Source organism: Sipha flava, unplaced genomic scaffold, assembly GCF_003268045.1.
Source record: "Sipha flava isolate LNK unplaced genomic scaffold, YSA_version1 79_pilon_pilon, whole genome shotgun sequence".
Taxonomy (NCBI): domain Eukaryota; kingdom Metazoa; phylum Arthropoda; class Insecta; order Hemiptera; family Aphididae; genus Sipha; species Sipha flava.
In genome coordinates this window covers 1,032,292-1,047,392 of record NW_020273620.1, presented here as the reverse complement: position 1 = coordinate 1,047,392, position 15,101 = coordinate 1,032,292, and the positions used below count along the sequence as shown (strand labels likewise).

Here is a 15,101-nt window from a genome sequence, read left to right as displayed (position 1 = left end):
TAATAAACAACGGTCGCGTGAAATCCGAAAGCTTATTGTACGGTTGTTGGTCGTTGCACACGTGTAACATTACGATTATAACTGCACGCCGTTTATATAGCCCCCTTCAGCACGTGGCTAAGTCCATATCGCCGACGGTTGAAGCGGCGAATCCTTCGGCGGAGACCGACCAGCAGGGCCGCGGTGACGATAACGTTCGGCGGGGTGGCGTCCCCGGTGGTTGTGTTGCCAACGCCGGGAGGCGGCAGCGTCGTCGTCGTGTCCGCGATCGCAGTCCTCGTCGCCGTCAGTTCCCTCCAATGGTCCGTCCGCACAGCCTGCAGGTATCCGCGATGTTCCTCCACGAAGCCGTGTGGTGTTGCGCGCGTGTTACGAGAACAATCTGACGTTGCACCCACTCGTCGACTTCGTCCAGCAAACGATATCGTCTCTCGTGTATAACGTTATCATTGCGTCGGTCGAATTAAAATAATATATAAATATCGTATGCATTTACTCTATCGTGCACGTCTCGTTGGCAGATCGAATAACTACGTGGCATGTACGTACGTGTGTATAGAAAAAAACTTTAGTACATAGGTACACCACTCACGGGGGTAAATCAACTTGGATGATAGTCGATGAAACCTTAGACTAGTGAAAAAAAAAAAAAATAATAATCAACCAATACTTAATAACAAAATAAAATAGAAAAACACCAACGATGGAAGTAATAATGTTCTGACGTGATCGATGTGTTATTTTAGATTTCATGCACGAAAGACGAAATGATCGAAGCGGACGGACGACCTCGTGGAGAAATCATACGAGATTAACGTCATCATTAGTCCGTGCACACCAGTAGTTAAAGTGAGTTCAATATTATATACGTTATTATACTTGATCGCTTTCATATACGCTCACTTACACGTGTGTAAATATTTATCAAACACGGGTAGTAGGCTAATAGAGTTTTTCTGCTTTTGATTTTTACACACACCGTTGAAGACTACGTTTACTACCGGCCAAAGACTGCCGCGCGCCGATTACTGTTGCTACGTGTTGTACCTTATACTTAGACACGTAAAAAAAATAAATAAAAATAATAAAAACTTTTTTATTATTATTTTTCTTTTAAACTTTTTTTCTTTTATTTCTTTACTATTACTATTATCGTTGCAACGACGGAAACACGCAGTAGAGATTCGCACTTGTTATTATTACTACTGTATTTCCCGCTGCATCCTACTATTTATATATATATAAATAATAATAATAATAATAATAAAAGCGCACGCTCCCGCAAAAAGAAGAAGAAAAAAAGAGAAAGAAATAAAAATCAAAAGTAAAATAAATAAAAGGAGGCTAGCGACGTATTCGTATTACAGCTACTATATTATTCTCTTTTGTAGTATTCCCGGTCTCGACATCGCAACGTCCGGGACGTGGCTATTACTAGCTACCTTATAATAAAATAACAGTGGAGGAGGTCAGTATAATATTTTATTCGTGATGGTATAAATAAATACCTAGTTACAACGTTAACTTATAGACAAATATAATAATAATCATTTGACCGTCATAATTGAATCCTCTCCTGTCTTATATCTCCTAAAAATAATATTAAGGTTGATATTGAATCGTGTAAATGTTGGGGATTTTCCTATTATATTACAAAGTACCTGTTAAATTAATATTTAATTTACATTTCACCTTAATTATTAACATTTGAAAGTAAATAAGTGAAGTGAATATTGAATTGGTCGTAATAATAAAGTATTTATTATTTAAGAAGAATGAAAGTTTTTAATGAAATAAGTATAATCATATTATTTACCAAGAACATTTTAAAGAAAAAAACAAATTTTTCAGATGAATTTGGGTATTAGGAATTAAATTAAATTTTTTCATTGCAATAACAATGTTTTAAATTTGTTTTTTGATAATAATAATAATGATATTAATTCATTAAACAACGTACAAAAGCACATAAATTAAAATATATTTGGTTAAAACGCAGTATATTTTATGCTCTAAAAATGTAAATGTTCATTGAAATCAAACACGTATAACTTATTGTGATTTTTTTTTTTTATTGTAGTCAGAACATCATTTTGTTGATTTTTTTTGTTTAAATGTGCAAAATAGTAGCAGATGAGATACAAAATTCTGTTAAGAAATGAATACCTCAAGCCGTTATTAGGTAACAAAATATAAAAGGGTTTTTCATATAAGAAGTAATATAATATATCTTGTTTAAACCCTACTTGGAGATCCATTTATACATTATTTCAATTTTTAACAACTTGTGAGTTCCCCTGCTTAAATTTATAAGGCATTTTCCCTACTGTTTTTCTATTTTAGTATAATGTTATGGTTAAATATTCCGTGTCTTCTTGTTTAGTTGTTTCATATTCATGCCAATTTAAATAATTTTGATTTGCCTTTCAAACATTTCATTAGATTTAGAGTTTATAATAGATTTATTATCATACTGTTTATTAATAAAAGATTATATAGTTTTTTATGAAACTTGTGGATTTACTAAATGATCTGGTTCTGGAGTTCGGAAATAGATAATGGTAGTCAAATAGTAAAAATAGATATTTGCTTAATATAAAATTATAATTTATTTTGCAAATAGTATTATTTTAGTTTAGAATTTTAGATGTATTTACTTTGGAAAACGGGCAAACAAAATATAAAATATTATTGTAATTATAAAACGTTTGTATTAATTTTGTCTACGGTGATATAATTATAAATTATTAATGACTAGTTTTCATTAAATCACTATACAATTTAAATATGTACAATATTATCAAGAGTAAAACTTATTTTCGTTTAAAATGTGATGCTATACAAATAAGACAGAAAAATGTACTGTGAATGTTTTCAGTTTTTAAGTTTTTAGTGACGCACTCATTATGTACTTAAATAGCATACAAATTTCAATTAAAGATACTATAACTTATGTATACTATAACTTATGTAAGCAGTGGCTTATTTAGATGCAGGATATAGGCACGTGCCTATAGCGGAAATGTTGAAGGACGACAAATTTTTGAAAGTTATACGTTTTACGGTATTACGTATTATTATATTTATATACGTTTTTAGGTTTTCTGATATTGTAAAATATATTATATATACTTCTATATGAAAAAAATAGTAGACAATAGCTTACCCCACTAACAGTTAACAAGATATTTATTTTCAGAATTTCTTATCGTCTTTTATGTGTATAAGATGTTTATGAAAGAAATCGTTATCGATGATTTTAATAAATAAAATATCTAGCAATAAAGAATTATTCTGAATTCAGTCTCTGTGTACGATACCGAGTGTGTAAATCTATTGTACGTAAATCGTTTCCTTTTTACTTTATTTACTAACTTATTGTTATTTATTGATTATTTTTACTATATTTTTTTTTTTTTTTGTGATGAAAAGTAGAAAGCTGTTAAGCGGTGACCAATATAAAACAATTGCCTAACCATAAAGTGATAATTTGCAAATTGTTTAAAATTAAACACAAATTTACAGATTTTTGTTGACAATACAGCTTTTTCTACTCCATTTAGTATTTTATTATAGCGACTACTAGTGATGGGCAGAAGTTACTAATTCTTACCGACTTAGTAGTACTGCGTGACTAGTTAGTTAATCTACGTGGTATAATTAGTCATTTGACTAATATTTTATTCGACTATCTATGATCATTTCACACTGATGAAAAATTAAAAAAATTTGCATTGTTATCAATAAAGAATGACATGTTAAATTAATTTTATTTTGAAAATTGTGATCACTTTTTAAACACTTTTGCTACTATTAATTGTCGAAATCAGGGGTGGATTGACAATTATTTTCGGCCCAGAAAATATGAAACAAACGGGCCCATGAACTGCAAATTAAACTATTTTACCCATCCTCCCTCCCAAAAAATGTTTGCATAAATTTCAAAATTTGTTTAGTTTCACCCCTAAATTAGTAAAATTTACAATAACTTTACTATAGTTATAACTATAATAGTTTTGGGTAAGTCACATGATTAATCAGTTCCAACTTGAACTTGAATTTTGATCTTTATGCATCTTTAAATATATATTTATTTTTTTAATGATTGTCATTTATTTTATAAAAAAAAACTTTTTTTTGGTAATTATATAATAATATAGAGCGGCCCAAACAAGGACCGGCCCATCAGGAAGATTCCCGATTTCCCAATAGGCCAATCCACCCCTGGTCGACATAGACCGATATAATTAATAATTGTCATATCCAAGTTTGAAGAATTTATTTTATCTGTTGTATGCAATGATTAATTATTAATAAAAATGTTTAACTCTTAAGAAATTATGCTTTATTATTTAAATACAATTTGTTACTTAATTAATATATATTTTTTAGTAAATAAATTATAACTTGGTCTAATATTTTAGTTATTAAGAGTGGGAATTTTTCATAGGCCAACAAGCGGGAAACGTATAAATACGTGCCCCTGCATGTAAGTTGTTAATATTAACTATATTATTCGAATACGTAACAACCTTTAGTATAACTTGGACTTAGTCACAAATATAAAAACTTTCACTTGAATAACGGTTATTCTGCTCTAATGTTACCTCCATTGTCTATATTCCTCTTTTTGTTTTACTTTTCACCACACTCTCCGAATATACAAGACCTACTATGGTACTACTATGTTTACGATTATTATTTTACTACCTTTGCTACTGTTGTTAGTACTTTTTTTTACTACTGCCATCATTGTTATTATTATATTATGGTTTTTTGCTACGCCACCGTAAACTTACCCTCCAATTCAATTTCATCGAACGCCTAGAAAATGTATACAATTAACATTATATACGTACATACGAATATCAAAAGATATATACGTCATGCTTCCCTTTATTTTCAAACCAAGTTAACCATTCAATCAAAGTAATAATGAATCGAAAAATACACTCCGAAGAATATTGACGTGTTCAAATTCACGTTGGCGGGATAAAGTTATATGGGGTTTAGTCGTAATATGGCTGCTTTGGTAGAGTAGCATAAGCATAATATAACAATAATAATTACGAGTATCAACCGCATAATCCACGAAGCGCGCATGCACTCTCGGGGGACCATCACTAATATTATTTACCTTATTTTATAGTTGTTATTATAAACATTAATACATTAAATGCAATAGAGTCGGAGGATGGAGTGGAAACCAGCTCACGTGGTTGTGGAATTTTGGTGGTATCGTACTGAGAGCCTGTATATGTGGGGTAGCGACCACAGCAACGAATATTGTAATAAAACTAATCTTACACACTGTAGTCCCTAAAATGAAATTCGGGAGGTAAAATATACAAAATTATATTATTTTGGAATACATTTAGAACCATTCCAACTTAATTAAATATTAACTGATACCTATCGGATAAGATGACTACTAGTTGGTATGATTTAAATTGTGTATACATTAATATACTCTAATATATACATGATATTCATTATTTTCAATTTTTATTGAAAATTTTCAATTTTCAATTTTTCAATTATAAAACAGCTTTATACACATTTTTGAATAAAAATAAAATAATTAAGAATAATTAATTTCAAATGTTTGGTTTAATTTATAAATCTAAAAAGAAAATGAGGCAATGATTAAAGGCAATGATTAAAAAAAAAGAAACAAATATCTTTTCAGCATTAAAATCCTTGGAGGGGGTATATTATCTTATTAATTTAAAAGCTATTATTATGGAATCATAAAAACGATTCCGAGTTGAATTGCTGTTTCCTATTTTACCGACAAGATTGCAAAACTTAAAAATGATTTTTTTTCTTCGAATATAATTGAACTTATAAAGTTTATATAAAACTACAATAAATATAAACATTCAATTAAAACCTCTGTAACTTTATTTAAATAGGAATATGGTTATGATTTATGTAAAAAGTATAAGTGTTAAACTTAATGTAATTTTAATTCGAATTCGCTTATTTTTCATAAAATAATAAGTTTTATTATTATGGAAAATGTTTGTGAATTTAATTATCAATTTCTAATCAAATTAATAACAGTGATTTGTGATGATTTTATTCTAAAACCGTATTCTTCAAACATTTATCATGGTCTGTATAAAATCAATTTTTTTAAAGTATTATTCCGAGTTCCTAGTCGATTCGTTGACGGCCATCTTTAGGCATTCACATTAGACTTTCATTTCATACTCGACGTGAGTTTTGACATTTTTAAAATACGACTGCTTTCAGGCAAAACATTTTATTACAAGCGGAGGAGTGAGGACACTCAATATAAAACCAATAGTATTTCTTGTTTGGAAGAATGTCTAATTTACAATTCACTGCTGAATACAGAAAACATATACCATTATTATTATACATACAGCTGACACAAATATGTAATATCTATATACATACAAATATCGTGTCACAGTTTTTGTGATTATACTCCTCCAAAACAGCTTAACAAATTTTAATGAAATTTTGTGTATACATTTGGTAGGTCTGCGAATAGGTTTTTATCTATTTTTTATACTCTTAAGTGATATTGTTTAATAAATTGTAGTTTAATTTAATAATTTTTGACTCGTTCGATATCTACGCAATTGAAAATGAATTATTAAATGATACTATGAAAAAACTATTAAAAAACTATTAAAAACTATTTAAAAGCTATTATTTTTATTTTTGTTATTAAATGATGGGTATTGCATAAATATTAAATAACAAGATTCCGCAACAGGTGCCAAAACAATCAAGAATTTCAGTTCGAAGAATTATTATGCATATCGGTTGATGTCGTGAGCTTTGTCAACAATTCATGGTCGACATGTATGTAAAAATAAAGAGCGAACGATTACGATACTTGTGATTCAATCAAAAAAAGCTGCGTGCGAAATATTCTCAAAACAATTGTTAAAAATCGGTGATGAGAAAGATACTACAGATGAAACGGGATGCATATAATTACCGACCGATTTCTGCACAATCATTGATTCGCAAGATGGTCTTATTGACCAGATATTTCCCAATTTACACAGACAATACACATATCATAAGTAGCTGGCAGAAAGAGCAATTTTAGCAGCAAAAAATGTGGACGTCAACGAATTGAATCTCAAGATACAACATTTGTTACCAGGAGACTTGGTGTTATACAAATCTATTGATACAGTTTGCGATGCTGTAAATTATCCAACAGAGTTTTTAAACTCATTGGATTTAATAGACATGTCACCGCATAATTTACAACTGAAGGTTGGATCTCCGGTTATTTTGCTTCGTAATTTGAACCCACCACGGTTGTGCAACGGCCTGCGATTAGTCATTAAAAAAATTAATGGAAAATGTTATCAAAGCCATAATTTTAAATGGCAAATTCTGAGGTGAGAATATATTATTACCGCGAATCCCTATTATACCCACAGATGTGCTAATACAATTAAAACGCCTTCATTTTCCAATTAGATTGGCATTTGCAATGACTATCAATAAGTCTCAAGGCCAAACGATGTCTGTCTGTGGCTTAGATTTGAGCACATCATGTTTTTCACTCGGACAATTATACGTGGTGTTCTCGAACCATCCAGTTTGTTTGTATAGGCGAAAAATGGGATAAAAAAATATATTGTACGCTCTGTTGCATTAATGGATTAATATTGTTTTTTACTAATATCGTCATAATTAGCGATATTTATAATTTTAAAGGATCAATTTTAAAAAATTATTAAAAAAATAAAAGTTTGATATTTTTTCATTTTTATATTCCGTCGCCGTTCACAGCACTCTAAACATCTTCCACTTATATACCACATCCTTACACACCTATATTAAATTAGTTATTTATTTTTTAGCAAAATATTCTCTAAAAATAAATTTATATGACAAAACAACTTTTGTCGGGTCATCTAGTATTTATATATAAATATAAATTGATATATATATATATATTATAATATATACAATGTGTCCCATTTATCCCGTATTAACCTAACCACGGCACTTAATAGTTCTGTACTTTATTTTTTGTTAGTAAACATTAGATAAATTTCCATTTGACGATAGAATGTAAAAAAACATTAAATATATTATTATATCTAAAAAACTTTTTTCAAAATTGCCAACAAAATTAGTACATATCTTAAATAGGTATAATGATTTATAGCCAGTTGAGATAAATTTTAAACTAACATGAAAGTTCTACAGACCGACTGATTTTTAAAAATCATTTTTTTAATAATCTTTATTAAAATTGAATTTGATTGAGAAAATTACAACATGATGTATATTTAATTAATGGCTCATGCAATAATATTCAGAAATAAATAAATGCTTTAATTTTATCAATCCTTATGAATTCATGTAATAGAATTACAATTCCATAAACGTGCAGTTTGAACACGTATTACACAACGGCAACAGCAGACGTATATTTTGATGATAATGCACGGAACAAAAAATAAATATTCTAGCGTTTTAGTTGATCGTAGTCGTAGGATTACACGTACGCGTACACCATGATTATTATAGTTCTGCGTTATTTATCGCTGTTCGTAATCTGAAAACGTTGGGATAAGGAATCATCGAAAGAACGAAGTGAGACGCAGAGAAAAACGGATCGCGAGTGAACGGATTTGATTGCATCCAACGGTTCACCAATAAAACGGTTCGATCGAACCGATTGCGATCGGAAGGGAAATAAAATCGTCAACTCGTCCGACGACGCGTTTTAATAAGTTCCGCGAGTCGAACGCAAAACGGCGGACAAGAAATGCACGTGCACGTGTAGACGCGAGCGGGTCGTATTTCATGCCCGCGCACCGTCAGTCACCGCAACCGTGGCCGCGGCGGATATCTCAGCGGCTCTGTGACATGTCGCAATCGCGATGACGCGTTCGCGCGGTAATCATTTGGCATTATACATGCTGTGCACAATGCGTGTACGACACGCGCTCGCGCCTCCGTCGCACACCGGCCCCGCGGTATCTATCCGCAAAAACACAAACGAATGCGGCCGCGGCGCGCGTTAATGCCCCGTTATATATTTCGTGCGCGCCGCACACGGATGGCTGATAGCGTCGGAGCGCGAGAGCGGTTTTAACACGGAAGTGTTGCGCGCGTGTGGTGCGTCGCCCCGTACTCATATCCTCTGCGATGTCCGGTCCAAACGCCTCCCGCGCCGCTAATGACCTGCCGCGCGCGCGGCAATCGCACGCGCGCACACCGCCTCCCGGGGTACCGGCGGTCGGGCCGCCGGTTAGATAGAAGCTGCGTGACGGCGGCGGCGGCGGCGGCGGTGATGACGGCAGGGCACCCGGGGATGGCCGCGGCGGTGGAGCCGGGGCATGATGAGGGATCCTATCGTAACGTAATGACGGCGGGGGTCGTTGGCGAGTGGCCAAAAAACGGTTGTTTACCGATAAAATCGGCTTGTTATTGCGTTTCGAACAATTTTTTTTTCTCCGCACGTAATGTCACGTCGTACCGCTACGAGATATTGTGTACGTGTATACGGCGATAGTATATGGGTGCACGTGTTGTATTGATTGCAGGTGTCCACGACGATTACGGTGCCGAAATAAACGCGGCGTCATGATGATTTTTGCGACGGCCGCGACGGCGGTGCTCTTGACGTGTTTCGCGTTGGAAATCGACTGGCCGCTGCTGGGATCGGTGGCCGCGTCCGGCGGCGGAGGTGGCCGAGGAGGTCATGAAACGTACGCGGACGAACCGCGGGATTACGATTCCGACCGCGGCGACGGCGAAGACGATTACAAAGACGGTGACGACGTCGACGGCGGGAACGGGGGCCTCCAACAACAAGAACACGAAGACCAACTGGACCAGGACGATCCAGGTAAACAGTTCCGTGAGATTCCGTAATAACGCGCTTTTAGGATCGCTCGAATTCTATTTTCATGAACTTTACCAGAGATTTCGTTTGCATACAACGTGCATCCATTATACTTTTAGTGAACCCCGACACAAAGTGTGCACTGCGGATTCTAGAAGTGTGTACCTGCTAAATATTAATAAAGAACACTTCTGTCTAGAGTGGTAGCACACTATTCAAATTATTTGATCGAATGTACATCATATTTAATTATTTTATTCGAAACGTAATAACAATCTCTTTTTGTTAGAAGCAAATGAATTGATCGAATCATCATTTTGTTGATAACATTTTTTTTCTCATCATACATAATGTGGTGTATATTCATTAACTCCCAACTACTCAGTCGTTCGTTTACCATCCTATTCCTAATCCATGTCTTTAAACGTAAAGTGCTGAAACTTAATAAAAAAGTAATTGTTAAATATTCATTTATATATTAAATAAAATTTGTAAACATTTTGTGATTGACATGAAAAATCTCAGAAAGGGTGATAGCCCCCACTGGCCTTCTTGTCCGGACGTTCCTGGCTGGAAATATGTATAAAATAAATAAGTGCATAATATGGAGGAAACTATGAGTAATTTGATCGAATGTTCCATATGTCTGTCAGATTTACTGATGACCGAAAATAGTTATTTTTCTTTTATTTATACATATAATATGTAATAAACGTAAAATAGAAAAAAAGACTTAATTACATTATAAACAAAAAGCCTCGGGTTGTTTCATATCAAAAACAAAATAGTTATATAGTTTGGTTATCATCAGCGTACACCGATATTAACCCTTTCTAAAATATTAATATTAAATAAAAAGTAAAATTATTCTTTTGTTTTTAAAAATTCGGTAAATATAAAATTATTCTTTATAGAAATCTAAGAAAAACAATAAATATCGAAAATCGGTATCTCTAATCAAATGAGTTATATGGGTGCCAAATTCGTAATAACTTGATAATAATATAATATCCAAATCCAAATAGATAACACTCTGAGAAAAATATAATTGGTAGTAAATGTATTTTCTAAAAAGTAGCTGTGAACTAATATAATAAAATATAAATACTTATAGAGATTATAAAATTTGTTATATACTTTTTATACGTTATACACATTATCTCAATATATTATTTTATATTTTTTATTTTTTTCGCATAAACTACAGTTTATGTGAAAGTATATCTAGATTATAAAAACAAAATCAAAAAAATCAAACATTTTTTTTTTTTTTATTAAACTTTATAAAATAATATATTAACCATTACACTACATGATTGCGCCAACCAAAGTATTATCATAGAACCGAAGTATTAATACTTCACAGGCAAGCGCTTTATTGGGGGGAGGGAGCAAGGGTGGCCATGTCACCCCTGGTTTTTCCTATTTATTATACATTTATACATAAAATATTATAATTATTAATTTATATTAAATATATATTACATTTATTTTGTTATCTGATCTCATCTATTATGGACAAAACTTTACCATGGGTAAACGAATTCTGGAAATCATAGATACTAATTATTAACATTTGGATTTCAATTCCCTGAAAAAAATAGAATGACCTGTAAAAAATCCATTTAGAACATAAAAATTCTAAAAGAAATACAAAAAAAAAAAAAATGACCTTTTAAAAAATGCATTTAACATTACATTTATTTCATTATCATTATTAATTAATTATTAATAATATAATAATATAGTTATTAGTTATTATTAATTTAACATTTTAAAATTGTGTAGGTATGCTTATAATTTATAATTTTACAAGTATAAAAAATAAAAGTGAAAAATTTTATTTCACAGATTATATTTGTATTACATTGAATCATGAGAGCTTCTTTACTATTTTGAAATTTAAATGATCGACGATTGTCTGTCAACAAGTTTTTATACTGAAAATGACCAATTTGATCTAATCAAATAGCAGTTTTACTAAATAGATTTTAATTTAATTAGTAACAAAAAAAAAAAAAAAACACAAACATTTGTAAAATATGTAGTATCTGAAACGTACCTGCAGTATATTCGACGTAATACGCAACATGACTAAATTCTATATGACAATCGGCCACACGGCCCAATGGTACGAGTATTAAAGCTCGATAAGAGAATATACTCGAATACATTTCGTATGCAATTAAATTGACTAATTGATTGGTCTGACATATAAATAAATTTCAGTCTTGTCTAATTTAAAACCAGATTGCCTGATGTTATAAAGCTCAAAATGAAAATAATTTATATTATCATACGTTGTATAATGAAGTCAAATTTTAAAGTCATAACACGAGAAATAAGACAATAATGTCTAAAAAATGTAAAAAACGTCAAATTTAATTAACATTTTGTGTAAAACATTCTAAAGAAAGATGCAAATGCATTGAAATCCGAATCCTACTAATTATAAATCTGTTAATAAAGATCACCGAATGACAGAAAGGAACCGATCACACATGTCCTTCCAATGGATTTTATATGATGGACATCCTTGTTCACAGGTCAGATAAAACACCATTAGAATGCATTAAAATATTTAATTATTAACGATACTGTCCGAAATTCACGTTTAAAATGATTGTTAAGTTCGAATTAAACCAAGCATTTTAAGTTTATTGATTAAATAGAATAATTTTTCAATAGATTTCTTAGATTTTAATAATTACGATGGACATATAATTTCTAACATAATGATTGACATTGCCGGATCAAGAAAAACTGACGCCCGAGGCTAATAGAAATGTAACGCCCTTATTTAGGTGGAATTACGGAGTATATTCATGACTCTTTTTATTTTCATAAACTTAAGAGCGCCCTCATACATATAGCGATTGAGGCAAGCAAACCCTCTTATCCCCTTAGATCTGGCACTAATTATTGAACTCAGTTTTTAGTGATTAATAGATAATTTATTTAAGAAAAACAATATATATACTCGTATTATAAATATATACATATACACACTCATTACACTCATTATTATAACTGAGTAAATATTCTTCAAGAGCAGTATTGGTAATTATTGAATAAAACGACGATAGACGTGAATTATTAAATACGTAAAAAATTGGTTAAATAGAAACATTAATGCGATACTCTACATAAAGTGTGTTTTACTTATTTTAGGAATAGTCAAATGGATAATTTAATTAAAAACATAAATATATTTGTATTATATATTGTTATAAACTCTAAACTAGAACTTCGAGCGATTCTGGTTTATACTTACAATTTATTACCACGACGCGATTCAAACACATCACTTAATACGAAATCCATGATAAAAATTATAAATATTAAGTTGTACAATACGTTCTGCTTGCTGAAAATTGTCTCATTAGACTAAATTTGCGCTGTGATAATCGCCTGATGTATTGAAAAATAATTATAACTTATAATCAAGCGAAGTCCTAATGGAAAGTTCCGTTTCAGGTAAAAATAAAATAAAAATATTAGATTGTGCGCAAACTAGTTACGCTATTTCAGGTAAAAATGGTAGATTGTGCGCAAACAAGTTGCAGCCAGATGTTCTGACTAAACTTACGATTCCATTCATCAAATATAAATGTAACAAATGTTCTCGTGCTCTGCAATTTTTTGCCAACCTATATAAAATGTAATAGTGGTGGAAAAGTGATGAGTCAGTATATGATAATTGATTCATTATACAATAAATTAACATATTATTTTATACACCATATATTTCACGCATTGACATTTGATGCGAAATATTTATAGTATATGCCGTATGGCAAATCAATTATTCTGATTCTTTTTTTTCCCAATGTTATTAGTTTAATACCTATACAATAAATATAAAACTACCATCCTATGTACTGAAAGTCGTAGTTCACCAATATTTTAAAATATTTTTTACAACAAAATAAACCTCAATATTTATATAAACTTTTGACGTTAATGACTTAAAATACATATTATAGATAAAGCAAGAAAAAAAAACTATCATTAAACTCTATACATCTTATTATATCCGAAATAAGATAAATGTATAGTAAATAAATATCATACATTTTCATTTTAAAATTTACTTTTAGCTTTTCTTTGAAGTTTTATTGGAATTATATTAAATTTTCTGGTATCTACAATACGCATTGATTAATATATTTTTTCATCACATATGATATAAATATGCAATAAAAGAATTTACTAATATTAAAGGTGTTCAGTTACATAATTCTATTATTTTATTGAATTATTAATTAACACCCGCAGAGGGTAAAAGTACAGTGGTTTAATAATTATTATAAAATTATTTTATATGATAACAGACATACAGTTAGCAAAATACAATTAATTAAATATACATAATTTTGATTTATACAAACAATCAAAATTAAAATCAAAATCGATAACTTCATTACATGATAAATACATTACAAATAATAAATGGAAACTATTTCAATGTTTTTGTGATTTTTTTACTTCAGTAGCCAGCTTTTGCACAGGATATCTCAGAGAACGTAAAAATGTTAACGATTTTATCGTATATGCATAATTATAAATTATTATTATACTATATAAAAACTCTAAACATTTAGAGTTCAATTTATAATCTCTCTGTTCGTAAAAACTAAAAACATAATACCGGATTTCCAAAATCTCGCAATAAAAAACATAGCACAAAGGCTTATACAAATATCTTTTGAAAATAATTTGTTTTCACATTTGTCTTTCAACCTAGTACGTATATACATATATTTATATATATATATGTGTGTGTGTGTAATAACATGCGGCGTTCCTGCTGTTCTTATACTTGATACTCGCATTAAATTAGCAAACCTACGGGAATATAACATAACAGCGCATACCCTTTAGATGTACACTGTTGAAGCCGTGCATAATTATACACATATTTTATTTAATAATAGTGTAATAACTACACGCGCAAACGTCGTATTATCGTAGTGCTATCAATTGTTGATATTCATTTATTTCACATATCTACCAATAGTTGTGAAACCAATTTTTTCAATTAACTTTGACGACTAATTAGTAGTTGATAGTCGTATCGCGTTCCTTTAAAGATATGATATTCAACCTGTTAGAAAATCCGGACCGCGTGAAGGGAGTAAACATCGTAGTGGACAGCATATTTTACTACATTATTACACGTGCGCAAAAGCAACAAGCAAGAGTGTCCGACGGAATAAATGTTTCAATAATAACATAT

At 30.9% G+C, this 15,101-nt stretch overlaps 1 protein-coding gene across 2 annotated transcripts in view; it reads left to right on the top strand.

Annotated features, from left to right (window-relative positions):
- The first annotated feature begins 300 nt into the window (after nt 1-300).
- The window catches only part of LOC112692984, a 55,542-nt gene continuing 40,741 nt past the window's right edge, over nt 301-15,101 (top strand). The window contains exons 1-3 of one of the 2 annotated variants that reach the window (XM_025567830.1): nt 301-541; nt 747-849; nt 9,561-9,865. In XM_025567830.1, the coding sequence (XP_025423615.1) occupies nt 9,601-9,865 (265 nt within the window). In that variant the 5' untranslated portion in view covers nt 301-541; nt 747-849; nt 9,561-9,600. Of the gene's footprint in view, nt 546-746; nt 850-9,560; nt 9,866-15,101 lie in introns of both variants that reach the window. The other variant, XM_025567831.1, reaches the window with a different exon arrangement.